At 48.2% G+C, this 27,122-nt stretch overlaps 1 protein-coding gene across 1 annotated transcript in view; it reads left to right on the forward strand.

Annotated features, from left to right (window-relative positions):
- Positions 1-27,122, forward strand: part of TRABD2A (TraB domain containing 2A) — a 50,854-nt gene that overhangs the window by 5,716 nt on the left and 18,016 nt on the right. Inside the window, exon 2 of the mRNA XM_054509748.2 lies at positions 3,840-4,400. Within this exon, the coding sequence (XP_054365723.1) occupies positions 3,840-4,400 (561 nt within the window). The remainder of the gene's footprint in view (positions 1-3,839; positions 4,401-27,122) is intronic.

Below are 27,122 nucleotides of genomic sequence, written 5' to 3' on the forward strand. Positions count from 1 at the left end.
GCAAAAAGATTGTACAACAACTGCATTTCTATTTTTTTAAAAAAGATTTTATTTATTTATTTGGCAGAGACAGTGAGAGAGGGAACACAGGCAAGGGGAGTGGGAGAGGGAGAAGCAGGCTTCCCGCCGAGCAGGGAGCCCGATGCGGGACTCGATCCCAGGGCCCTGGGATCATGACCTGAGCCGAAGGCAGCCACTTAATGACTAAGCCACCCACGTGCCCCAACAACTCCATTTCTAGACTAATACTAATTGAAAAGGCAGTAATAAATAATTAATAAAAATGGATACATATAGTTGAACAGATTTTGTTTAAAGAGAAGTTAAAGGGGCACCTGGGTGGCTCATTCGGTTAAGCCTCTGTCTTCGGCTCAGGTCATGATCCTGGGGTCCTGAGATTGAGCCCCGTGTCGGGCTCCCGGGGAGACTGCTTCTCTTTCTCCCTCTGCCCCTACCCCTGCTTGTGCTCTCTCCCTCTCTCTTATATAAATAAATAAATAAATCTTAAAAAAATAAAGAGAAGTGTTAAGTATTTTGAGGTAGGATGAGACTTTAGGGAGATTAAGGGTATTGGGGGAAAAAACAAACCAAAACCAAAGTGAAATGAAACCAGCCCTCCCACTCTGCCTATCCCCCAACCCCAACCATGACCCTGCAATATGGGTTGGATTTTCCAGGGAATATATTTAATATCATAGTCTCCTGATAGATGACAATGAGTTAGGGTGCCCACGGGTTTAATAATAGCATTGTAGCTCTTTGCTCTGTCTCCCATTTGGAAACTGTGTAGAAGTCCTTTGCTAGACTGTGTGGAACTTGTGTGAGCAGATCCCTCCTATAGGTCAGCGGTGCCCAGTCATATCACCATCCAGGGCCCTTCAGTTAGCAACTTCCCTGTAAAATGAACAAATAAACCAAAATAAACGTCTACCTAGAAGACCACCTCTACCAAACCAGTCGCCTTTATAGGTAATCATTTTGTGACCCATTTTAAATGAACCAAAGTATAACTGTCCGTCTCGGCTTTTGATTTGATTGGCATCTAGTTAACCAGTCTTTTTCTACTGGCTTGATTTAATTCTAACAAACAGTGAGGCATTTGACTGCTTAATTAACCTTGGCAGCCATTGTTTTGGATAGAGTTTCAGTTTGGCTTTTTGATGTATTTAAATAACCCTGGAGACAGTCATTACTCCATAAGAGGGTGCCTGAGGGCTGGCTGGAGACCCTGGATTTGATTCATCCCTTAATATCAATTCAACCATTAATACGTTTTAAAAATACATTCTTTCTTTCATTTTTCATTCATTTAACAATTACCTGTCTAGTTTGTTTATTCCCATAACCTATAACAGATATTGTTATCTAACTTTTAAAGATGGGGAATCTGAGATAGAGAGAAATGAAGTGGCTTTTAAAAATCTCAGGGAGGTAGATGAGACAGAAGCAGAATTTAGGCTCTTGTTACCAGTTAGTGCAGTCTTGAAAAGGTGTGTATGTGTGAGCAGAACTGTAACTTAAATACTTAAGAAAAAAACCAAAGTCACAGGCTGGGGGCTAGTGAGATATGTTCTGTTTGGCTTGCAAGACATTTAAGAAAATGGAGGCAAAACATATTCCAATCGGATTTTTTTTGAGAGAGAGAATGTGTGAGCTGGGAGGGAGAGGCAGAGGGAGAGAGAATTTTTTTTTAAGATTTTATTTATTTATGGGGGGGGAGAGCACATGCAGTGGGGAGCGGCAGAGGGAAAAGCAGACTCCCTGCTGAGCGGGGAGCCCGATGCGGGGCTCCATCCCAGGACGCTGGGATCATGACCTGAGCTGAAGGCAGACGCTTAACCAACTGAGCCACCCAGGTGCCCCTCCAATTGGAATGTTTTATTTAAACTCAAGATTTGTAGTTGCTTTTTAAAAGCCTGTTCTGGAACACTAGGCCTGCTCCCAGGTGGCCAGCACTGGCTCAGGCTGCTTTAGCCAATAGTGTTCATCCAGAGCTGTGAGCCTGTTCGCTGCCCACTTCCCCCACCATTATCTCATGCCCAACCCTTGTGTTCTCTGCCCTCCTCTGAGTGGTCAGAAGGTGTTTTGTGGAAGGTGGCCAGGGGGCAGGAGGAGAAGAGAAGGTTGAAGGCTGTGAGAATGGGGCCCCTGAATCAACCAGCTTTTGCCTTAGATTGTGAGATTCTGTGTATCATTTCATTTGAAAATAGGTAGATGCTGCTTACTTAAATTATTAACACACAAATGCAAATACAGCTGATCCTCATTATTTGTAGATTTCGTATTTGTGAATTGGCCTGTGTGCTAAAATTGATTTGTAATCCCTATGCTTATGGCACTTTCATGGTCATGTGCAGCCGTTCCCAGAGCTGGGGAAAATTTGAGTCACCCGATGCACACGCTCGCAGCTGAGGTCGAATAAATTGATGCCGTGCTGTGTTTCAGCTCTCAACAAGTAACAGGTGAACAAGTGTCCTTTTGCTGGTCTACTGAATGCTATGTTTCTTGCATTTTATGCTTCTTGTGGGTGATCTCACTGTTTAAAATAACCAAGCACAGGGCGCCTGGGTGGCTCAGTTGGTTAAGCAACTGCCTTCAGCTCAGATCATGATCCTGGAGTCCCGGGATCGAGTCCCACATCGGGCTCCCTGCTCAGCAGGGGGTCTGCTTCTCCCTCTGACCCTCTTCCCTCTCATGCTCTCTGTCTCTCATTCTCTCTCTCTCAAATAAATAAAAAATCTTACAAAAAAAAAAAAAAACATAAAATAACCAAGCACAGAGACCGTCTCGTGTTCCTAAGCACAAGGAGGCTGTGACATGCCTTAGGGAGAAAATGGATGTGTTAGATGAGCTTCGTTCAGGCATGAGTTGTAATGCTGTTGGTCGTGAGTTCAGTGTTCATGAATCAACGACATGTATTCAATAAGGTGCTTTTCAACGGAAGCACATACAAAACAGGGCTACGCATTGATCTGAGAATGAAAATGTTGTGACCAGAGGCTTGTAGGAACCTAACCCTTATATTTCTCCTAGGAGCAGCAGTTCATTATTCGGTAATTCAGTGTTTGTTTATAGAACATAACTATGACAATAATGAGAGCTGATGGTAAGTTGAAACTCTGCCATCCAGGAAAGCATGTTACTTAAAAGGCTGCTGAAATTAAAGCTTTTTTTGTAAAGAAATGTCTTTTCTGTAAACCTGGATTTTCACATTTCTGGGTTGCTTGACGCATGGTTCACCTCATGAGTCTATCTGACTTTGAGACTTGAAGTCCTGGAGGGCTGCCCTGTGCACATTTTTATATGGGGTCTCTTAATAAACAGACACGTCGTCAATGCCCACTGTCGAGACTGAGACACTCAGGGCACCGTGGCTTGGCCTCGGGTGGATGCTCACCGCTTCTAAGCCTGTAGCTGCTGGGAGGGAATGTGCAGCCATTGAGAGCCACTGCTTTTGGGAATGTTGGGTTTGAGATCCAAAGCCGCAGACACCATCAGTCTCCTGCCTGGGAGGTACCAGTGGTCTCTTCAGGTGTCCCCTGGAGTGTCCTTGGAGTCTCTTGAGAGTCCCTGCTTTACCTCCGGCCCAGTTCATTGCTAGGGCAAACTCAAGGACGGCTATTGCTTTTTCGACTTCAATCAGCATTTCGGTGGAAAAGGGGGAAAATGCTGCCTCGAGGACTCCTACTGCTGGCAGGTGAATGTACCTAGACTCAGAAGTCTAAATCCGACTCTGATCATTTTTCTCCTGCTGTGTGACTTGTCTCTCCAATTTGTTCTCTCCTGTTGGGTTTCTGACCGTCCATGTCATGACTTAGTGTCCTTTCTGTTCCTTTCAGCAAAGTGAATTGAATTCCTTCTTGTGGACCATAAAGCGAGACCCGCCGTCTTACTTCTTTGGCACGATCCATGTTCCATACACTCGGGTGTGGGACTTCATCCCGGACAACTCCAAGGAGGCTTTTCAGCAGAGTAGCATTGTGTACTTCGAGCTGGACCTCACGGACCCCTACACGATCTCAGCCCTCACTAGCTGTCAGATGCTGCCACAGGGAGAGAACCTCCAGGACGTGCTCCCCCGGGACATCTACTGCCGCCTCAAGCGCCACCTGGAGTATGTCAAGCTCATGATGCCCTCGTGGATGACCCCAGACCAACGTGGCAAAGGTCTCTATGCCGACTACCTCTTCAATGCCATTGCGGGGAACTGGGAGCAGAAGAGGCCCATCTGGGTGATGCTCATGGTCAACTCCCTGACGGAAGTGGACGTTAGGTCCCGTGGGGTGCCTGTCTTAGACCTGTACCTTGCCCAGGAGGCTGAGCGGCTGAGGAAGCAGACTGGGGCCGTGGAAAAGGTGGAAGAGCAGTGCCATCCACTGAATGGGCTGAACTTTTCACAGGTAAGACCCTCTTTGTATGAAGGACTTGGCCTTTGATTGTGTGTGAATCCACTGAATTATAATCTAGGAGGTGGACCAGAAGCATAGTTTATCCAAAAATTGTCTTTGCTCAAGAATGTTATTCTGGGGGAACCTGGGTGGCTCGGTCAGTTAAGTGTCTGCGTTCAGCTCAGGTCATGATCCCATGGTCCTGGGATCGAGTCCCGTGTTGGGCTTTGTGCCCAGCAGGGACTCTGCTTCTCCCTCTCCCTCTGCCTGCCACTCCCCCTGCTTGTGCTCTCTTTCTGTCAAATAAATAAATAAAAATCTTTAAAAAAAAGAATGTTATTCTGATGAAAAAATAAGCCTAAGAGTCAGTTATATCAGTTAAAGGTTTTTTCTCTTATTATCCCAACAAATATTGGCATACCTTTGTCACTTGTTTTAACTTAGACCATTCATTAACAGGCTGCATTGAGAGGATGTGGACAATGTGAATGTCAGACTGACTGTCACAGGGTATGGCCTGGTTTGAAAATGATGCTGGCCAGGGCTGTTTTAGGTCACCGTGGTCCCTTTGGGATCACTGCTCTCCCTTTTCAGATCATTCCCCCCAGGAAATTCCTTTGTAAGGCCAAGTTATGTTCCTCTTTTCCATAGTTTATAGTCCCTCCCTCAGGACACGAGAATTTAGGTTCATGTTCTAGAAGTTCTTCATTTCTCGTAAGACAAGTGACACTTTATTAAAGTGCCATTGTTTCATCGGTTTGGTGAAATTTGTTGTTGTTAATGTTTTAAAGTGCATTAGGTGCTTCTGGGGGCCAATGGAATTTCGCAGTATGAAATAAGTAGATTTTACTTAAAAAAATTTTTTTTTAGAGATTTTATTTATTTATTTGACAGAGAGAGAGACAGCGAGAGCAGGAACACAAGTAGGGGGAGTGGGAGAGGGAGAAGCAGGCTTCCTGCTGAGCAGGGAGCCTGATGTGGGCCTCGATCCCAGGACACTGGGATCATGACCTGAGCTGAAGGCAGATGCTTAACGACTGAGCCACCCAGGCGCCCCATTTAATTGAAGTATAGTTGACATACAACATTACATTAGTTTCAGGTGTACAACATAGTGATTTGACAGTTATATACACTATGAAATGTTCACCACAATAAGTATGGTTAACATCTGTGACCATACAAAGTTGTTACTATTATTGACTATATTGAAATAAGTGTTCTTGTTTTGCAGATATTCTTAGTGGTTGGCCTTGGGAGGTTGGACCTCAGAATGAAAGTCAACCCTCTAGGCCTTAGCAGATATTGAAAGGCTGAACTGGGGCTGTTACTTAAAGAACTTAAGGACATTCAAGAGCCTAAAAATAGTGTTCCTGAGTTGATAATAAAATTTGTAGGGAATTTAATTTACCTGGCTAAGATTCTATATTAGTAAACACTCAGGTGCTAAAATACAGTATTTGTTTAGCACATTGAGATTTACTGACAAATTAAGGGACCAGTAGTTGTCCTATTGATCTCTTGGGGGAGTTTTCTTGCATTATTTTGGAAACCCAAAGAGTCAATATTCTAATGTTTCCAATGTCTGCATTTAATACAATGTTTTCTAAAAGGCAAGTGCTTTGATTTAAAGGCTCATTGATTTTGACCTTACAAACTTGAAATCTGTGAGCATTTTTGCCCGAGCTAAGTCTTCTTTCATACTTCCAATTGGGAAGGGAAAAGGCTTGGAAGTAAAATATTACCTTAAGCAAGGTATCATTGTGTTTTTTTAAAAAGATTTATTTATTTGGGGGAGAGAGAGAGAGTATGCACAAGTGGGAGGGGCAGAGGGAGAGAGAATCTCAAGCAGACTCTGCGCTGAGCAGGTAGCCAGTCACGGGATTCGATCCCATGACACATGAGATCATGACCTGAGAGGAAACCGAGAGTCGAATGCTTAACTGACTATACCAGCCAGGTACCCCAAGCAAGGTATCCTTGAAGGAAGGTGTGTTGCACCATTTTTTAAGATAATAAATACATTTCAGAAACATTTTAGAGCACTATAGTTATATACTAGAGTGTCATTTGATTTTGTGACACCTTCTTAAGGTTCAAGTAGGTATTTAATATTCATAAACTAAATTTTTTTATAAGACCTTGAGGCTAAGCTAGTGAGTTTAGAGTTGTTTAAATTTAGGAGGGACAATTGTATGACGTTCCTGAGACTCTTTTTGGGGTGTAACTTCCTATGTTTCATTTATAAGCAGTAAAATTCAACCTTAGCGAATAGGTCAATGACATTTTTTTTTTAATTTTATTTATTTATTTGAGAGAGAGAGAGAGAGCATGAGAGAGGGGAGGTCAGAGAGAGAAGCAGACTCCCTGCCGAGCAGGGAGCCCGATGCGGGACTCGATCCCAGGACTCCAGGATCATGACCTGAGCCAAAGGCAGTTGCCCAACCAGCTGAGCCACCCAGGTGCCCTCCCTTGGGTCCTTTTCTTTTGCCCCTTTGAGGAGTGGTTGGTTCCTTCCTCCTTGTTCTCTGTAGCTCTGAAGAAGGACATCAGGGGGAGCCTGACTCTGCCCTGAGACAGGGAGATGGCCAGGTCCTGCAGGCTCCTGAGCAGCTACCAGGAAGAGGCGGAGGAGAGACTGAGTCTTCCTTGAGGCCGGGGCAGGCCGCCTGGGAGGAGTCCCGTGGCCCTATACTCCAGGGCTCCCCACCCTCCTCTTAGATTGTAGGGTGGAGGCAGCTGGAGCCTAAGGCACAGCTGAGGCTGGAACGCTGTGCTGGCAACGGGAGAAGCAATGGACCCAGAGCCAGATGTACTGGGGTTAGAGTTCCTGCACCATCACCAGTGTAGGACTTTGAGCTGTTCCCTTAACTTCTCTGAACTTTGTTTTCTCATCTTTAAATGGGGCTAATAATACTTGCCCCCTACCATCCTGTTGTCGGAAGCCAATAAAACAGTAAATTGGAAAACACTTCATAAATACTATACAGATATAAGGGGAAGAGAACTAACATATAATGCCTTCTGTGAGCCAGGCCTCATCGGTAATTTTACATTTAATCTTCAGAATTTCACAAGATGGGCAAGCATCATCCCCATTTTATAGGTGAGAAAACTGAAGCTCAGTGCGCTTAAGAAACTTGCCCATGATTGCATAACCAACAGATGGAGGAATTTGGGTTTGATTCCAAATTGTATTAAAGGTCATGGTGACTTTGAGTCTCCAAAAGGTGTGGTGGTGAGGGTGAGACCTTGGAGATTTGAGTTGCAGTGAAAGATTCTGGGCTTCTGTTGTCTAATTCATTAGCCATTGGCCATGTATGGCTGGGTTTTCAGCACTTGAAATGTGGCTAGTGTGACTTAGGAAGTGAACTTTAAATTTTATTTTATTTTATTTTATTTTTTTAAAGATTTTCATTTATTTATTTGAGACAGAGAGAATGAGAGAGAGAGAGAGAGCACATGAGAGGGGGGAGGGTCAGAGGGAGAAGCAGGCTCCCCGCAGAGCAGGGAGCCTGATGTGGGACTCCATCCCGGGACTCCAGGATCATGACCAGAGCCAAAGGCAGTCGCCTAACCAACTGAGCCACCCAGGCGCCCTAAATTTTATTTTATTTTAGTTAATTTGAATTAAAATTTAAAAACTGATCATTGATCCAGTTATTGGGAAACTTTTAAGTGTGTTTGGAACACCTTGGGCATGTGGATCTCCTTTCTCAACTATAAATAATACGAAATTGAACTACAAATCAAATGTTTTGATGCAAATTTAGTATCCAAAGTGAGATGTCAGGTGAGTGGAAAATACATGACAGATTTTGAAAACTAAGTATGAAAAAAGAGTGGATAACTCTTTATACTGATTACCTGTTGAGATGATAATGCTTTGGATGTACTGGGTTAAATTAAATATATCATTAAATTTAATTTCACCTGTTTCTTTTCTTTCTTTTTTAATGCGGCTATTAGAAAACTTCAAATTAGATATGTGGTTCACACTCTGTTTCTGTTGAATAGCAGTGATCCAGATTGTTTCTGGATGCGTGTGTCTGAGGCAGGTCCACTGGGAGTCCATGCTGCCTGTGATGCATCCCCTCACTGGACCCTTTGCCCGTGTGCCTAGCCAGGGCTCTGGGGAGCCTCTTAATGCCGATGGCTGCCCTTTCTGGTGTAACCGGCCTGGGTCAGCTTTTCTCCATTGAGTTGTGATGCTCTTTGTTTTTAGCATATCATTACACACACACATTCTCTCACACCCACGCACGCACACACCACAATGCACGCACCACGCGCAAATGCGTGCCCTCCCTCTGCCTCTGCACTTCCTATTTTGTTCCGTGGATCTGCTTGCCCCTTTCTGTGTTAATATCACATTCTTAGCGACTGGATTTAAATATTTCCTTAATGATTTTGATTATCATTTTGATGATGGTTTTGTTAATTTCTCGGTCAGTGTGGGCAGAACTGACATTTTTCCCCATGTTAAGCCCAATAATCCGGGAAAATGCCATCCTTTCCATTTATTTGATTGTATTTCAGTCTTATTATTTTGTAGAATTCTTGATCTAGATTTTGCTCAAGTCGTAAGTTTACTCATTGTTTTTAATAAAAATCTCGCTGGTATAAAGGCTCTCTTCTCAATGTGTTCTCTATCTGGTTACGGATTTTTTATATATTAATTTAACCACTGAGTTGAAATTGTGTATTTTAACAATGGTAGTTGATCCTCTTGCTTTCTTAGTGACCAGATACATCATTGACAAATAATTATTTTGTCTTTACCTTTCTGCAGTTTGTCTCATTTCTTCTTGCCCTCATGTGTTGGTTAGGATACCTAAAACAGCGTTAAGTAGTAGTGGTAACAAAGGGCATTCTTTCTTTCACCAACTTGAATGAGAATGGCTTTATTTTTTCACCATTAAATGCAACGCTGGTAGTTGATTAGTCTTTCTGATGTGAATGAAATGTCCTTGAATTTCTGTTTTACTAGGAATTTTTTTTTAAGATTTTATTTATTTATTTGACAGAGAGAGAGCACAAGCAGGGGGAGTGGCAGGCAGAGGGAGAAGCAGACTCCCCGCTGAGCAGAGAGTCCAACACAGCTCCATCCCAGGACCCCATCATGACCTGAGCCGAAGGCAGACGTTTAACCAACTGAGCCACCCAGGTGTCCCTGTTTTACTAGGAATCTTATCAGAAGTAGTAGTTGTTATTAGTGGAAGCAATTGTTGAGTTTTATTAAGACCCTTTTTTGGTCTCTGTTGTGATGCCTCTTTTTATTGAGATGTAACTGACACGTAACATCAGTTCCAGATGTACAACATAATTATTTGATGTTTGTACACATTGTGAGATGGTCACCACAGTAAGTCTAGTTAACATCTGTCACTGTACCTAGTTAACAAAACTTCTTGTGATGAAGACTTTTAAGATCTCTTCTTTTAGCAACTTTCAGTGATGCCTTGATCTATGACTTTCTTTGTCCCTCTATCCATAGACTTCTCAGTATTGAACTGTCCCTGCCCAGCTGACCCTAAACTTCAAAAACCAGGGTGTGAGTTCACTAAGAGTTACCCTCCTAGGCCGCCGTTCCTATATTCATTTGTCAACACATCCATTGAATTCCTGCTGAGCATGGTGCTACGTAAAAAAAGGGTAAGATGTAATCTGGTTGTTACTCCCCAGAATTTGAGGCCTTTATGACGCAGGTAATCAGGTTCTCCAGGACAGGATTCTTCACTGTTTTCCTAGGACTTAGCACCATGGTCCGCACTTGGTAGATGCTCAATCAGCTTCTGTGGGGTAAATGATTGAAGGCCTCTTTCTGTTCTAGATCCCTCACGATTCCATTATTTTCCCTACTTCTCTCTCCCCCTGCACATCTCCCCTACCACCCGAGAGCTAAGGGTTCCCCTCAGCTGTCTGGATTTGGCATGAGGGAAATGAGGCTTCCTTCCTGTCTGTGGATTTGGTCTGGCCGTCTCAGGGCAGATGCCGTGTTTCCCGCTCCAGGATGCAGTCAGGTTGGAGCGCCTCTTCTGTCACCCCAAGTTCCTGCCTGCTTGTACTGTTAGGTGCACTGCCATTCCTTGCGTGCAGAAAGCAGATGAACTTGGAGCCGGAGGCTTAGTGACGCAGGGCTCACCTGTGAGTCCCCTGCCTGCCTTCCCAGCTGCACAGGTGGGTCCCCATTAAAGACTCAAAGAGTTCCCTGGAGAAATGATCTTCCTAAATCCCATTTCCACGGTCACACACCACCAGATATCTATGCACAAGCTCCAGGCGTGGGGTGCTGTCTGTCGGCTTCCCCTGGGGGGCTGACCAGAACAAATCTGGCTGACCAGAGGATTCTCCTGCCCGCTTCCCAGTGATGGACTGGATGTCATGTGGGATGGGATGGGAATTTGGAACACCCCAGTCTTCTCAGCATTGGAGTCTGTCTTTGGGACCCAGTCACATCTAGGTTTGGGGTCTGAGTCACAGGACCCAAAAGCTAACATGAATGAAGCCAGGAGGCCTGGGGTTGCCCTCTGCTTCCCACATGTAAAGCCTGCATCTTTGGGCTTTCTGGATCCCAAGGTACTGAAGTTGGTTGGATGTGGACGTCCTGTGCCAACCCCAGAGTGCTCTTTAGATGATGCTTAAGGGTTCTCATGATCTGAATTGCTGTTGCGCAGAATCGTTTCTGGTACTGTTTACTCTTGCCAATAGATGGCACTAACATATTTCATATTCGCCTTTTCACCTGTCACTTCTGCCGTCCCTTCCAGTAGCTGGTGTCACTGCCAGTTCTTGCCCTCTGCCCTAGGACCCTAACGACTCATTCTCTCTGCTGAAAAGCCTTTTTTTTTTTTCCCCCCACAAAGTGAAACCTTAAACAACGGTTTGGACCCAGTGGACATACCTCCTGAGTCTTATGAAAGAGTGCATTTCTTGAGTCACAGTTTTGGTGTGTTGGGAAGATGGGGATTTTTCTTCTTTGGAGCAAGTTCGCTTTCGATGGATCAGTTCCCAAAGAGCAGAAACCATTGGCTCTAGGATGGGGCTCTGGTCAAGGCGGGGCAGAGTGGTGGAGGCAGCCCCTGGCAGGGCAGATTCCTGGAAGGGATGCCGTCTGTGTGTCTCCATCTCTGGCTGTTAAAGGGCCAGATGGATGGAGGAGAGGCATGAGCTGGGGAGGTGCCGGTTGGTCTGAGAAAGCCTCCTGAGTACTTGAGGTCAGATTCTTAGGAGGGTGTGGACCGGCCAGGCCCAGGATAGCCCAATCCTAGGAAAGCATGGGGTGCCTTGTTTTGTAGTACTTTGCAGGCCACAGATCTCTGTTCCCAGAGGCTATGGCAAGAGTGCTGGTGGGTCAGCGAGCAGAGGCCCCATTGGGGTCAGTTTCCTGTTAGAATAACCATGGTGGACGGCTTGGGGTCACGGTGAGACTGAGCAGGGCTGGCCTGGGCTCTTTGGTCTCCCGTTTTCTCCCATCCAAGTACTAACCAAGCCCAACCTTGCTTAGCTTCCGAGATCAGCCGAGACCTGGCGACTTTAGGGGGTGGTATGGCCATAGACTCCAGTTTTCTAAGCCTTTTCCGCTTCTCAGTGCTGCCACCTGCCAGATTCACAAGTCTGACTTGCTGAGGGAGTTCCTGCTCCCTAGTCATAAATTCCAGTAAAAGCAGATGGTTTCATCTTTGGAACTGATCATGACACTGATGGGTGACTTTTTCACATTTTCCGTAATGGAAATGGAATGTGCTTGAAGATGGAGATCTTGACATTTTATTTTTCCTGGGTAGGTTTGGCTTAAAGTAAAGGCCTAGAAAAAAAATATATGAGCTCTTGGGGCACCTGGGTGGCTCAGTTGGTTAAGTGTCTGCCTTCGGCTCAGGTCATGATCTCAGGGTCCTGGGATTGAACCCAGTGTTGAGATCCCTGCTCGGGGGGGAGTCTTCTTCTCCCCCTCCCTCTGCCTCTTCCCCAGCTTGTGTGTGCGCTCGCTCTCTCTCTCTCAAATAAATAAATAAAATCTTAAAAAATATATATATGCTCCCTAAAAGGGAAGTGGTTTCTAAAATATAGGCAGATTTGTTTGTGAGCTCAAACACTCTTAATAGTGACCTCTTCAAGGCAAGTGAGCTGTGCCTCAGCATACGTTGTCCCTTCTGCCGGGAACCCTTCCTCATGCTGTTCCTCATGCGGGCTGATTAAGCTTACACATTATTTCCTCCATGAGGAATTCCCAAAGCCAGAGTTGGCCCTCCACTGTTCTTAGCGTTCCTGTGGAAGCCTCTGCTGGAGCCCTGATGACTGCCTTTCTCAGAGGTGCAGGCTTTTTTTTTTCTTCTTTTTAAAAAAGATTATTTATTTATTTATGAGAGAGAGCGAGAGAGCGAGAGAGAGAGCACAAGGAGCGGGGAGGAGCAGAGGGAGAGGGAGAAGCTGACTCCCATCTGAGCATGGAGCCTGACAAAGATGACAACGAAGATGATGCGGGGCTCAATCCCAGGACCCTGGGATCATGACCTGAACTGAAGGAGATGCTTAACCGACTGAGCCACCCAGGCGCCCCTCAAAGGTGCAGGCTTCTGGGGAAGGCTACGCCATGCTCTCTTGGTCCTCGTACCCTGGCTCCTAGCACAGTGCCTGGGGCACAGGAGGGGTTCGCGAGTGGTTATAGGACAATGGGCGGGCTGCTGCGGAACGTGCCTGTGAGGCTGGTGGGACGTGGTGAACTTGTAGATGCCTTGGCTGTAATGGGACACAACACAAGTGTATGCTAATTACTTAAAGGAGGTGAATACAGCCTTTCTAACTGTGTTAAGACCAGCCGGTTAAAATACCTGGTATGTGCAACCTTTTCGCTTTTATTTCACTCCTACGCTTTTTTACATTCCTTCGCACCGTTGTTCTGTGATAGTGTCATGTTCTTATGCATAGCGGGGTGAAGTGCTGCAGTCAGGGTAAATGCTCTAGGAGCCTGTGACATCTCGCCCCTGAATCAGCCTTGGGCCTGCTTGCACACAGAGCATCAACATAGCCCTTGTGAAGGACACTGTCTCCAGACGTGGGAAGTCCAGGCTGGACCATTAGCCCACCCAGGGAGGTCTTCCACGGCATTTCTTCACCTTGGCCTTCCCTTTTGCTTTCTTATTTTTGGACCAGAAGTGGAAAATTGAATCAACTGTGTATCTTATGGCCGGCTGTGATTTTCACGAGCTTCCAGAGACTTGAGCTCTATGTTTCCACCTGGGAACAGGCCTGCTCAGGATTTGAGTCTTCTTCCTTTTTTTTTTTTTTTTTTTAACAACTGGTCTTTATTTGGGACATATTTCTTCAGCACTCAGCATGGGCTAGGTCCTCTGTTTCTTATTTTAGGGACTCAAAGACAAAGCTGGTGGCGATCCTGTCATCCCCTGGCTCTGGGCTGCCTCTCTAAAGTCCAAAGTGAAGTTAAACAAAAGTGGTATTTTTGTGCACCTGCATGGACACCACACGTGCTGCTGGCATTCTGACCTCCGCTGATCTGACCCCGCTCCGCTCCCTTTGGGGTCATAAGAGAAGTACTTCAAGGGATGCTGCGGTCTCGTTTCTGCTCCATGTCCCTGCCTCCTCCCTGCTGAACTAGGCTGGGGGCAGAGCACTTCCTTGATCCCCCAGCAGCCAGTTCTTTCATGGTGGACCAGCTCCGGGACGCCCGTAGACTCTAGGAATAACTCCCAGCTTATCTCTTTAGGTGGGTATGGGAGAGTGTGAGCCCTCCGTCCCTCCTCCACAGTCCACCTCCCAAGCAGGGGTGGGTGAGACAGAGTCTACCTTGCTTGGAGGAGATGGGGGAAGGGAAAGGGGAAGGAGCTGGGTGGGACTGGACCAGCTGTTCCCTGGGGCCCTGCAAGGAGCCAAAGTCTCAGCAGGATGAGGTACTCTGTGGCCCAGCGATGGAGTGAGGCTGCCCCGGACTCTGGAGGGGGACGTTGGTGGCGTTGTATGGTGTCACACCTTGGGCATCATGGCACGTCTTCTCTGCTTCTCCACTCTCCTTCCTGACACATTTTGTGCTGCCTTTCCTCCCTGCACCCTTCCATGAGGCCCTTCCTTTCCTTTCACGGTCATTCAGGCCTTCAAAGGGAGTGAGTGGGGCTTTGGTGCCGGCCTCAGCAAAGGCTGTGGAATCATAAAATGTGGATGACAACATGAGAGACCTTAGGGGTCGCCTTACCCCATCCCTGGGGTCCCTGACTCCATTCCAGGCGAGCCTCTGCTCTTGGCAGGTACGTTGAGTAGGCGAGGTTGCTTATCACTGAACAGAATATCCTCATGGGGTACTGCTGACTGACTTCTCAGGGAGGGGACAGCTCTGGGATGCTCTGTGCTGTCTGGGGCTTCAGTGGGGCCCCCAGTTTGCCCGGGACTGGGCAGCCATGTTTGCATTTGCAGCGGTCATGGTCATAAGCTGGACGCCATCTGATGAGACCGCTGATGTTGTAGACCCAGCCCAGGCCCAGAAGTGATTCTGAGATGCTGTAGGGTCAAAAGTCCCCCAGCACTGGGCAGAGGGAACATGTTTGTAAACATTTGAGACAATCCGTGACTGAACCCAAGCTCAGGGGCCTGACACCTGCCTGTGCCCCTGCCCCACCCTCCCTCCACTCCCCTGCTGCTCCCGCCTTCCTTCCTGGATTCGAACTTGCAATGTCCTTTTCAGCTCCTCCTTTTGGACTCCTGTTCTTGTCACCTTGCCCAAATTCTGCAGCTGGACCCTGGGTTTCTATTATGGACTGAAGTGGGTCCCCCCCACCCCAATTCATATTTTAAAGCCCTAACCCCAGGTACCTCAGAATGTGACTGTATTTGGGGATAAGGTCTTGAAAGAGGTAATTCAGTTAAAATGAGACACCAGGGTGGCCTCAAACTCAATATGATCAGCGTCCTTTTGAGAAGAGGACATTAGGACACAGACACAAAAGGAGCGAGGACCATGTGAAGAGACAGAAGACAGCCGTCTACAAGCCATGAGGAGAGGCCTCTGCAGAAATGAACCCCGCCGACACTGTAATCTCTGACTTTCGGCCTCTAGAACTGAGAGAAAATACATTTCTTTTTTTTTTTTTAATTTTTTTTTTTTTTAAGATTTTATTTATTTGAGAGAGAGAGAATGAGAGACAGAGAGCACGAGAGGGAAGAGGGCAGAGGGAGAAGCAGACCCCCTGCTGAGCAGGGAGCCCGATGCGGGACTCGATCCCAGGACTCCAGGATCATGACCTGAGCCGAAGGCAGTCGCCCAACCAACTGAGCCACCCAGGCGCCTGAGAGAAAATACATTTCTGATGTTTAAGTCACCCTGTCTGTGGTACTGTGTTATGGCAGCCCCAGCAAACTAACACAGCCCCTTCTGTCTGGCCTTTCCACTTCGTCCCTGAGGAATGGACCAGAAAGGCAAGAAGAAAACTCCACTCTTGTGCTACCAGGATCCATTTACTCATCCTCCCTTCTTCTGCTTATTTCCTTTCTCTTTCTCCTTGTCCTCTGTTTCTCTCTCTTTTTTAGATATTATGTATTTATTTGTCAGAGAGAGAGCACAAGTAGGGGGAGTGGCGGCAGAGGGAGAAGCAGGCTCCCCACTGAGCAAGGAGCCTGACATGGGACTCAATCCCAGGACCCTGGGATCATGACCTGAGCCAAAGGCAGACGCTTAACTGACTGAACGACCCAAGGCATCTCTGTCCTGTTTCTCTTTTCTTTTTTTTTTTTTTTTTTAAGATTTTATTTATTTATTTGAGAGAGAGAGTCAGAGAGAGAGAGAGAGCACAAGAGGGAGGAGCGGGAGAGGGAAAAGCAGACTCCCTGCTGAGCAGGGAGCCCGATGCGGGACTTGATCCAGGGACTCCAGGATCATGACCTGAGCCGAAGGCAGTCGCTTAACCAACTGAGCCACCCAGGCGCCCCCGTTTCTCTTTTCTAACTTCGAGGCAAGAATACCTATATTCTGAGTTGTCACACCCCACAGTAGAGCAGGGAAAGAGGGGGAAGGGAGGGTTGAGAGAGGTGAAGAATGTGTGAGGTGGAAAGGGGAGGGCCAGAACCGCAGCCCAAAAGGAGGGAGAGACAGTCTCAAACAGACTCAGGGCTGAGCTTGGAACCTGTCGCAAGAGTCCGATGCTCAACTGACTGAGCCACCCAGATGCCCCCCAAGGCTACTTTAATATTGAGCTGAATTTTCAAGGGGAGGCTAGGATTGAGACAGGCAGAGGAAAACGAGGGAGATATTTCAAAAGGGCCAACAGTGCGGGCAAACCCGGGGACAAACATGCTGTGTTGGCCAAATGGGGGCAGGCTGGGTGGACTCCATGAGCATTTGCGTAGGGCGGGATGGAGGGCGGTGCTGGAGAGGGTTTGAGTGTGAGGCTGGGAAATCTCCGTGCACCGAGCGGTTTTCAGGGAGAAGTGGGAGCTCCCAGAGCAGTGTTGCAGGTCAGTGCATCTGGCAGCCGAGTGTGGGCTGGATAGGGCTGCCACCCCGGTCACTGCCGCAGGTGTGTGCCTCTTAGGTCATAGCCTCTTAGCTAAGAGCTATCGCCCTGTTAGTCCAGGCCCTGGGGCCAGCAAGAGAGCGACACTGCGAGACTGGGAACTGGGCTCTCTGTGGACTAGAGTTTGTTTGTCGTACAAGGGAAACCTGACAGAGAGCTGATAATGGATATTGGAGAAAATACAAAATAAGAGAACATCCGGAGCGGGTTGGACTCTCGAAGTAATACAGTATGTAGCCATTTAGATGAACTGCTTACCGCTTATGCCTAATTAGCCCCGGTAACAGTTCTGAGTGTGGCTAAGTGGGTCACTTAGCTTTATTGTGCTTTTAATTTGGTTCTTCATATGATTCTTCATCGTCTGTTGTTCTTGAAGCTTGTATGTCTTGTCAGAACTTTAAAAAACGTAAAGGAAAATTACCTTTCAGGGCAACAGAAGTTAAAAGAATGGAGATTTCTGGGGAGTGGCTGAGATCCTCCGCAAGCGCTTAGCAGAGGTGGTTACTTTCTCTAGGCCTTGGAGATAAGAGATTGGTTTTGTTCTTATTGTTACCTCAGCATTGTGTGGGATTTGGGGGAAGGAGGTGTATTAGTTAGCTGGGGCTGCCATCCCAGAATACCACATACAGGGGAGTGTAAGCAGCAGAAATTTGTTTTCTGGCAGTTCTAGAGGGTCAAAGTACAAAATCAGGGCACAGGTTTGGTTTCTGGTGAAGGCTCTCTCAGCTTACAGATGGTCGCCTTTTTGTTGTGTCCTCATGTGCCCTTTTCTCAGTGTGTGTGTGTGTGTGGGGGGGTGAGGCTGGGGGTTGCTTTGGTGTCTCTTCCTCTTCTTTTTTTTTTATAAAGATTTTATTTATTTAACAGAGAGAGACATAGTGAGAGCAGGAACACAAGCAGGGGGAGTGGGAGAGGGAGAAGCAGGCCTCCCGCCGAGCAGGGAGCCCGATGCGGGACTCGATCCCAGGACCCCGGGACCATGACCCGAGCCGAAGGCAGACGCCCAACGACCGAGCCACCCAGGCGCCCTCTTCCCTCTTCTTTTTATTTGTATATTAATTTTTTAAAAAATATTTTATTTATTGTCAGAGAGAGAGAGAGAGAGCACAAGCAGGGGGAGCGGCCGGCAGGGGGAGAAACAAGCTCCCCGCTGAGCAAGGAGCCCGATGCGGGGCTCGATCCTAGGACCCTGGATCATGACCCAAGCCGAAGGCAGACACTCAACTGACTGAGCCACCCAGGTGTCCCTCTCTTCCTCTTCTTATAAGGACTGTAGTCCTATCAGATCAGGGTCCTACCCTTATTACCTCATTTAACCCTAATACCTCCTTAGAAGCCCTGTCTCCAAATCCAGTCACACTGGGGGTCAGGGCTTCATCATATGACTTTGGGGGTGGGTGGGTGGCACAGTTCAGTTTGTGACAGGAGGCCCATCTGACATCAGAGCAGGATGCGGACTGGGTGGAAGGGAGAGAGAGTGGGCAGGAGGCCTGACCGAGGAGAGAAGGAGAGGAGAGGCGTGGAGGGTGTTGAGGGGGTGGCAGGCAGAGAAGAGAGGGAAGGCCTGGTCGGCCTGGTCGGCCTGGTGCATTCTGCCAGGCCTCTCTATGTGCTCTTGGACTCTTCAGGAGCCACCATCATTTACAAAAGGACAACTTACCAAAGGACAGGTTGGAATGTTACCAAAGTTTCTGTCATCCTCATGCTTGAGTCTTTTTGCTGTGAAGAGCCCAGGTCCAAGTTCTTAGGGGCGCTTTCCCTCCCAACCCCCTGGAAAGCAGAGCTCAGTGTCCAAAGAAGTGTGTGGAGGCTTTACCTCCCATGTCAGGCAGCGTGTATTAACGTGACAAGAAAAGAAGCAGAATTTCTCACCATCTTGCTTTGAGGGGCCAGTCTAGACTATTCCATGGGAATAGACTCCTTTCAGGTAGAGGAGGAGGAGGGGTTTTACAGAGTGGCTGGAAGGGAGAAAATAAATGAGCTTGAGGAGGACATCCCCACTGCCTGGATACCCAGGTGAGATGGGAGAGGCAAGGACCAGAAATCCTCAAGGGGGCCTCGAAACAATATCAGGGCGGAATGTTCTGAGGACAAGGAAGACCTTCCCCTACTGCTCTCCAACTACAAGGGGCTGAATGGCTCTCAAAAGTGAACTAAGAAAAAAGACACAACAGCCCACCGCCCCAGAAGGTGAGGCCTGCGCCTGAACAGATGCGAGCCCCTTTGTTCACAGAGCTGGGAGGCTTGTGGGGTGGTGCGGGGCTAATGTGAGCCGCATAATGGGCGGTGCCTTTCATATGCACAGCAGCCCTCTGATCTGAGGGGGATGAAAGTGCTGCAAAGTGGAGAGGCTCGATGGGGGGCCTTTGTCTTTGACAAAACAGGCATCTGCCGGACTCGAACCCCCTCGCCTGCTCCTTCAGCCCATGGGCTCCCGCAACAATGCCCCAACTGGGACCTGGGTCTCCCCACAGCTGAAGAAGTCTCAGGAAAGAGAAAGAAGCATGCTGCAAATGTTGGACAGGGAGCTTAATCGATTCTTTCCACAGCCTAGAAAGAAAGGGAGAGAGAAGGGCTGTAGGGAGGCAAGGGGAGAGCGGAAGGGGAGACATGGTGGTGGTGGGGGGTGTTAGCGGGAGGGGGTGGGGGCGGGTAGCAGGAAGGAAGGGTGGCATTTGAACACTGGAGTAAACTGTCCGGTAGTAAGCTTGTTACTTTTCTGAAGACAGTGCAGATGGGGTGAGTATGTGTCATTGGAGGGATGGAGAAGAGTATGCAGCTAATAAGACATGTTTTGGGGTGGACTGATATTTTTTTTAAAAGAGAGTATAAGCAAGCACAATATGAAAGCAGACATCCATCTGACTCACTCTGTTTCCAGGGGGGAAAAGAAAGTCCCTTCAAGTCTCTGTGCTCTCAGAAACTCTATGCTAATTGTAATAATTTCCAATAGTTCTTCCTTTCTTCCTGTTTCTTACCCTTCTTGAAATCTTAACCAATACTCAAAACAAAGCACTTGGCATTTGGCCTAGAGATTTTCTGCTTGTGGATGATTTTTGAGTCTATTCTGTGGGGTCGATGTACTCCTTGGCCATAAGGTTGATGGTGCTGTGTGTCATTGACAGGACGTCCACCTAGTTGTCATGGGCATGGCTTGGGGGGGAGTGGACAGACATGTCCTATGTAGGGCTGTCCCTTCAGGGGCTGTGGTTTGGGTAGGGAGTTGGGAGAGGAGGGAGCATGGTGATTTTGGCATCTCTCATCTGCCTAGCAGGAGAGAGGGTCTGAAATAAGAGGACTGACCTCACATAGTGATCTCTGGGTGAGGGGCATTTGTTAATAGACGCAGAGAGTGATTTTGAGGCTGTCTCTGAATCTTTTTACCTGAGTGGTACCGTTATAACCAGGATAGGGCATTCAGGAGAAGTAGGTATACTGCATGTCCTTGCTCAGAGGTGCATGGGTCCTAAGCAGTCGGGCCTTGCCTTGGAAGAAGTAGGCTTTAGACACCCTGGAGAGGTCAAGGCTGGTCTTGCTGCCATCCTGCTGTTCTTCTACCCAGCTTCTCACTGGAAAGAGCATGAACTTAGGAGGCCATGGATCTAGGATTGAATCCTGGCTCCCTCCTCATTTCTTATCTTTTTGACTTGGGGCAAGATACTGAAACTTTCTGAGTCCGTTTCCTCCTCTGTAAAATAGGGTTGATGAAACAAACATCATTGTAGTGAGGAATAAACTAGAGAACCTCTGTAGAGGACCCAGTGCATAACAGACTTTTGATAGAAGCTCGCGGTTACCTTTGCTCCTACAACCCTAAGTGGTTGGGCTTATTTGTACCTACTCAGTACCCTCTTATACCCCATCCCTGTTGATACATGTTTACACCCTTGGTTCCTCTTGCCTCGTTTTATTCTTAGGCATTCTTGTCACGCTAGCAGGAGAAACCGGGGCAGCATTGGGGGTTGAGTTTTATTTCTGAATCCAGTAGTTCGCCACCTTACATGCCCTTATTCCAAGTGTCTGTCTTGGAGTGATCGGTTCAGGAGCCGATCTTGTCAGTAATTTGTTCTGGAGCCGATCTTGTCAGTGATTGGCTCAGGATCCTGGTTTTAAGCCAATCAGCATGCAGAATTCTTCTGGCTTCTCCCATTGGTGTAGGTGTGAGCATGTGTCCTAAGTTGGCCCAAATAGATGGAAGAGAGGAGAGGTTAGAACAGAGGTGTTTGCTTGCCCTGGCTTGACTTGAATTTTCTAGTTATAAGGGTGGTCCAAAAATTGAGCAGGTGCATAGGCCAGGGGAGCCCTGACCTTACTACGCTCCTCTGCTTTTGGCTTTCTGCGGTGTCCGAGTCTGTTTCCTTATGATTTAAACCAGCTTAGGTTCTGTTCATCCTGATTCCCACTGTCCCCAGCTACAGGGTAACTGCTCCATATAAACTCCCCATTCCTTACCTGGAGTCACCATTTTTCTTTACCGTTTTATCAAATATGTATTTTAAACAACATAGTGTTTGGTCTTGTTTTTGAATTATTCTATAAATGGAACTATACTATATATTTTCTTCTGTGTCTTGCTGGTTAACCCAAATTGTGTGATATTCATCCATGCTAATGTGTGTGGCTACTATTCATTTTCACTGTTGTGTGGCATCTACCACAATTTTGTAGTTCTCTTCTTGATGGACATTTGGGCTGTTTCCAGGGTTTGGCTGTTCCAAATTATTTCGCTATAAACATTCTCACAGTAGTCTCCTAGAACCCACATGTGAGTTTCATTCCCATTAGCTATGGTTTTCCTTTCTATTTAATTAAACTATAGGAAGGAAAGCTGAGATGACTCTCTTGGGACTCTTCTATGAGCCTCGGTCTTCCTTCTCTGACTCCTCTTTAATTGGCTTCAAAGGTTACTGTCTTCTTGGTCTCAGGAATTAGATACCTGTGATCTCCAGCCACTTGCCACCTTCTGCTGGCTCCACAATGACCCCCTCGCCGATCCCCAGCACAGCCTTAGACACGCTATTTCCTTCTACCAAGAGATGAGACCACCGTTTTTGTAGTAGGACTGGCTTCTTCAAATTCTTTGAGAGCCTACCCACCTGGGTCTCTCACCTGCAGAACCTGACCTAGCCATAGATTGGCTCCTCCTGTTTGTGAGATGCCCTAGATCCTTCCTGGTAGGGCTGTGGTGAGGGCAGGAGCGGGGTCTGTTGCCCCTATATTTGTTTCCTAGGGCTACCCTAACAAAGTCCCACAGACTGATGGCTTAAAACAACAGAAATGTATTCTCTCCTACTTCTGGAGGCTGGAAGTCCCAAGTGAAGATGTCAGGTCAGCAGGGCCATGCTCCCTCTGAAGGGCCTAGAGGAGAAGCCTGCCTTGCCTCATCCAGCTTGTAGTAGTTGCTGGCAATTTTGGCCTTTCGTGGCTTATGGATGCATCCCTCCAACATCACACGCCTGTTTTTTCACCATGCGCCTCTACAGTATCTTCCCTCTGTGGGTGTCTGTCTGTCCACATTTCCCCTTCTTGTCAGGATACCATTCCCGCTGGATTAGGGCCCACCCTAATGACCTCATCCTAACCTGATTACATCTGCAAAGACCCTATTTCCAAAAGGTCACATTCACAGGTAATGGGGATTAGGACGAACATATCTCTTGGGGGGAGAAAAGTCAACCCATAAAATCCTCTTTTTCACCCCCTCTGCTGCCTCTATGGCTGGTTATGGAGATGACCTTTGGATTGACTTGTCTTGCCTGACCTGTGGGGATTTACACTTGTCGTGTGGTGATGGGAGCTCCTTCTACCATGAGCTCTAGCCTCTGTTTTCCTTCTGTCTTTCTGGGCTTCAGCGCTGGCCCGGGCGACTCTGGCTTCCATCCCGTTCCCTCATGGAGCCTTTACTCTGCCCAAATGAGATGATCCCTGGACGTTTAGCTGTTTCTACGTTGGGCTTACTGGTTGTCTTTGCAGTTGCCACACTCCTGCTGCCCTCTGGGGTGGGACTGGCTCCTGGTGACGTGCTGGAAGCAGCCTCTTAGGACGAGCTTGCACTACCATGCTCGGACTCTCTGAGGCCATGGTCGTGCTTGGTCGTGCTGGCCGTGCTTCTTCCGGGACCCCTGCTGGCTGTTCCTGCCATCGCTCCATCGTCTGTCCCGGGCTTATGGATTTGGTTGCTGCCATACTCAGCTCTTTCTGTGGTCCTGTGGCTGCCTGAGCTGCCACCGCCCCTGTCGTTGCCCCTTTGGCAGGGCCTGGAGGCCCCGTGACTACAGAGGAGTAAGTGCTCAGGGTGGATACACTGGCCCTTCCATGAACAGAGGTTTTTGGGGGTACATTGGATCCCTCACCCTAGCATGAGCAGGGGAGGTGGCTCAGACAGCACAGGGACCATATGGAGGCTCCTGATGGGCGCCTGACCTGATTCCCTTCTCCATGGAGCTCTGTGGCCTGTGCCAAGGGGAGGAGAAACAATGAAGACAGAGAAGACAGAATGTGAGACCAGAAGGGTCTGCTCCCCTCCCTTTCTGAAATGGAGCAAATCAAATGCTTCCAAGTGGAAGAGTGTTTGAGGTCATTACGTGCAGTCTCCCCTTTAATGCAGGAATCCCCTCTACATGGACATTCCAATTTTGATTGAAAAGTCCCAGTGCCAAGGAGAGCAATATTACAGTTCCCCAGGGAACATCGTTGTACACTTCTATGTTGCACACGTGTGCTAGTATTCCTGTAGGAGAGGTTCCTAGAAGTAGGACACATGCGTTTTCTGTGTGGATGGCTGCTAACAGATTGTGCATGTATGGAAACACACATTGTATCGATATATACAAAAATGACTACATGGCAATCACAGAGAGACAGGGAGCTCAAAAAGAAGAAAGGACTTTCTAATAGTTGAAAATGTCCCACAGTAGAGCAGGGCACCTGACTTGAGAGAGCAGGCATTCAAAAAGAAGAGCTTGGTATACCCTGAGAAGCACTGGGAACCTCTCCAAGGTGGCAAGTCCCCCAGTGGTGGCTTATTTGGCCCTGAGCCCTTCCAAGCGTAACGCATCTTCCAAGGGAGCCTCAGAGAGAACAACAAAGGTTTCGAGGGCCCGTCCCAAAGCGCTCTGAGCCCGTCTCCTTGTGTGTTTGCAGAGCCCTGCCACGGGGCTCTGCTTGTCCTCCGTCATAGACCCAGGCATGTCCATTGTATCCCCAGTTGGGTTGGCCCGAGTTCTGCCAGGACCCTCCACGGGTGGCCTCAGGAGATAAATGAGTTCTTCCCAACAGGTAAGAAGTCCTCCTGTGTACCCTGAAGATAGCAGGAATGGCTGGCTGCAAGCTTCAGGGGTAGCTGCGGTTTCAGGGGGTCAAGGACAGAAATCTCGACAGGTTTCAAGGGAAGTAGCCTGCTTAGCTCTAAGATCTTGGGGGCCTTTCGTTCCTTCCCCTGGTGGCCCCTGCTGGCCCCTGGTGGCACGTGTAGCATCCTTTTCTCGGTCTGTGGCTGGTCAGGCCAGCAGCGTGGCGCTAGGTCGTGGAGGGTGGGCTGATGGGGGCCATGCCCATGGTCGCCATCTGGGATGTGGGTGCGCACATCGGTCACTTCTCTCCTGCTGCTCAGGATAACGTTGCTCTCAAACAACGACATGTCCTTGAATACCCGCTCTCCTTGTACCCTGGCTGCTGCAGCGCCCCCCGCCAGGTGCCGAGCGTGCCCACGGTGTGGCTGCTGTGGGCCGGGTGATGCTGTAACACAGATGCGCTGCCCTTGGCACGTCCGATTTTCAGTGGCGCGGCGAAGTGTAGCTCGGGGGCCAGGTAGTGACCGTGATGGCCCGTCTCTCTCGGGGGTTTCCACGTCTGCCTAGACTCCACTGGGTGGTTTTTTTTTTTTTTTTTTTTTAAAGATTTTATTTATTTATTTGAGAGAGAGAATGAGATAGAGAGAGCATGAGACGGGATAGGGTCAGAGGGAGAAGCAGACTCCCCGCTGAGCAGGGAGCCCGATGCGGGACTCGATCCCGGGACTCCAGGACCTGAGCCAAAGGCAGTCGCTTAACCAACTGAGCCACCCAGGCGCCCCCTCCACTGGGTGTTTGTTAATCCTGTACTGCCCTCTGTGACCTGTTGCCGTCACACACCCTTTTGTTCTGTCCCACTCCCAGGGGGCAGCCCTCAGGCCGGGGGCCAAATCTTCTTCCCCAAAGGCAGCTCCGTTTCCCAGAGGACTGGCTGCTGACGTGCGGGGTGGGGAGGGGCTGCTGCTGTAATTATTATTATAATTATGATGGGAGTATATAAGGCTAATGACTGTGCTGACCCCTGCGGGTGCTTTACCTCCTCTGCCTCTCGTCCTCTTTTCCCTAGTGCCTCTTGCTTGGCCCTCAGGCAAAAAGACAGGGATCTATGTCAGGTATCTGCCACTCAGGAATTTTAAGTTTTTTTTTTTTTTTTTTTATTCATGAGAGACAGAGCGAGAGAGAAAGGCAGAGGGAGAAGCAGGCTCCCAAGGAGCAGGGAGCCCGATGCGGGACTCGATCCCAGGACCCTGAGATCATGACCTGAGCCGAAGGCAGATGCTTAACCATCTGAGCCACCCAGGCGCCCGCCACTCAGGAATTTTTAAGAGAATTTATTGTTCTGCATCAGCCCAAGTAGCTTGGCAAGACAGTGACCATACGGGAGGCATAATTCTTGGAACATCCCCCGTGCAGTCCAAAAGCTGGACTTGAGAATTTAGAACGTGGATTTCTTCTGAAATGTTGTTTTAGGCGGTGGTTTCTAGGTTCGGCCACAGAGAGTTTTGTTTGCATGAAAAAACTGTAGAAGCAATTACGTTTCAGAAGCATGCTGGTCCCAAAGCCCACATCCTTCCTGGTGAGGATATAAGTCAGACTCCAGAAACTGTGGTGCGGAGAACTGGCATTCAGGCTCGGAGAACTGAGCCAGGAATTGACTGCAGGGCAGCACCCACCAGCGGCTCTCTGGAGACGGTTCACATTTTAAAGAGTTGGATGTGTTTGCTATTCATTTCTTCAGGTTCTTGAAGCTCTAGCCCTGACTTACTTCCGTCGGTGACTCCCAGCCAGGCCGGCACATAGAATCACCTGCGGGTGAATGTAGGTGGCGGTTCGGGCTAGCGTAGCTGTAGTTACAAAAGGTGCCTGTAGGGGGCGGTTGCACGGGCTCTTGGTGGTTTCTGGGTGGCTCCGCTGTATGGACGGATACTCTAGATTTTTTTTTTTTTTAAAGATTTTATTTATTTATTTGACAGAGAGAGAGAGACACAGCGAGAGAGGGAACACAAGCAGGGGGAGTGGGAGAGGGAGAAGCAGATTCCCCGCTGAGCAAAAAGCCCGATGCGAGGCTCAATGCAGGGCTCAATGCGGGGCTCAATCCCAGGACCCTGGGATCATGACCTGAGCCGAAGGCAGACGCTTAACGACTGAGCCACCCAGGCGCCCCTGGATACTCAAGATTAAAAGAAATAAGCAAGCTCCAGAGCAGTGGGGAGAGCATGCTGAGATTTATGTCAACAATGAAGTGGTAGATAATGAGTTGCCATCTGTGGTTTGGAAGACACTGGCTTAGAAGATTTCCTGGGAAAATCACGCCGTATGGGTATCTGGAGGAGAAAGCTCATCTGAGATTTTGGAGAAATGAACCTGAGTCCTTGTAGGATTGTCTGAAATCTTCATCTGTGGAATTCTGCCTGGATTTCTCCTTGGGGCCTGCCTGTGTCAGCCTGAGCCTAGAGCAGAGGTCCTGGTGATGAGGGAAGCTGAAACAGGTTCACCTCTGGCCCAGAAGGCTGACCTATAGCCTGCATAGTTTCAATAAGGATCAAGTACGTGCTGGTGGCTACATTCATAAAGGGTCTTGTGAGTGCCTGTAAATCTCACTGATAGTTAATCCTGAACTGAATTATAAGCACCATAGAAATCCCGCGAAAGTAGTTTTATGAGCGTAAATTCGAAGAAGACATTGATGATCTCATACTCCCCGGACGTCACCTTCCCCCGTGAGCACTAAGTATATAACTACCAGCTTCCTACAGCGAAAGTACAGCTCCCTGTGCCTGTGGGTTCCATCCCTGCGCTACTTAAATACACCTACTAAGTTGCACCGTACAGCATCTCGAGAATTCCTTCTCAGCCCTTGCGCTCGACGATCCTGCCACACTAGGACAGCTTTGGGTTGGGGGCAGTGGGGACACCTCTGGGGT

The sequence above is a fragment of the Mirounga angustirostris genome, unplaced genomic scaffold (genome assembly GCF_029215605.1).
Source record: "Mirounga angustirostris isolate CCGP_5_RB_7025 unplaced genomic scaffold, mMirAng1.0.hap1 SCAF_10, whole genome shotgun sequence".
Classification (NCBI taxonomy): domain Eukaryota; kingdom Metazoa; phylum Chordata; class Mammalia; order Carnivora; family Phocidae; genus Mirounga; species Mirounga angustirostris.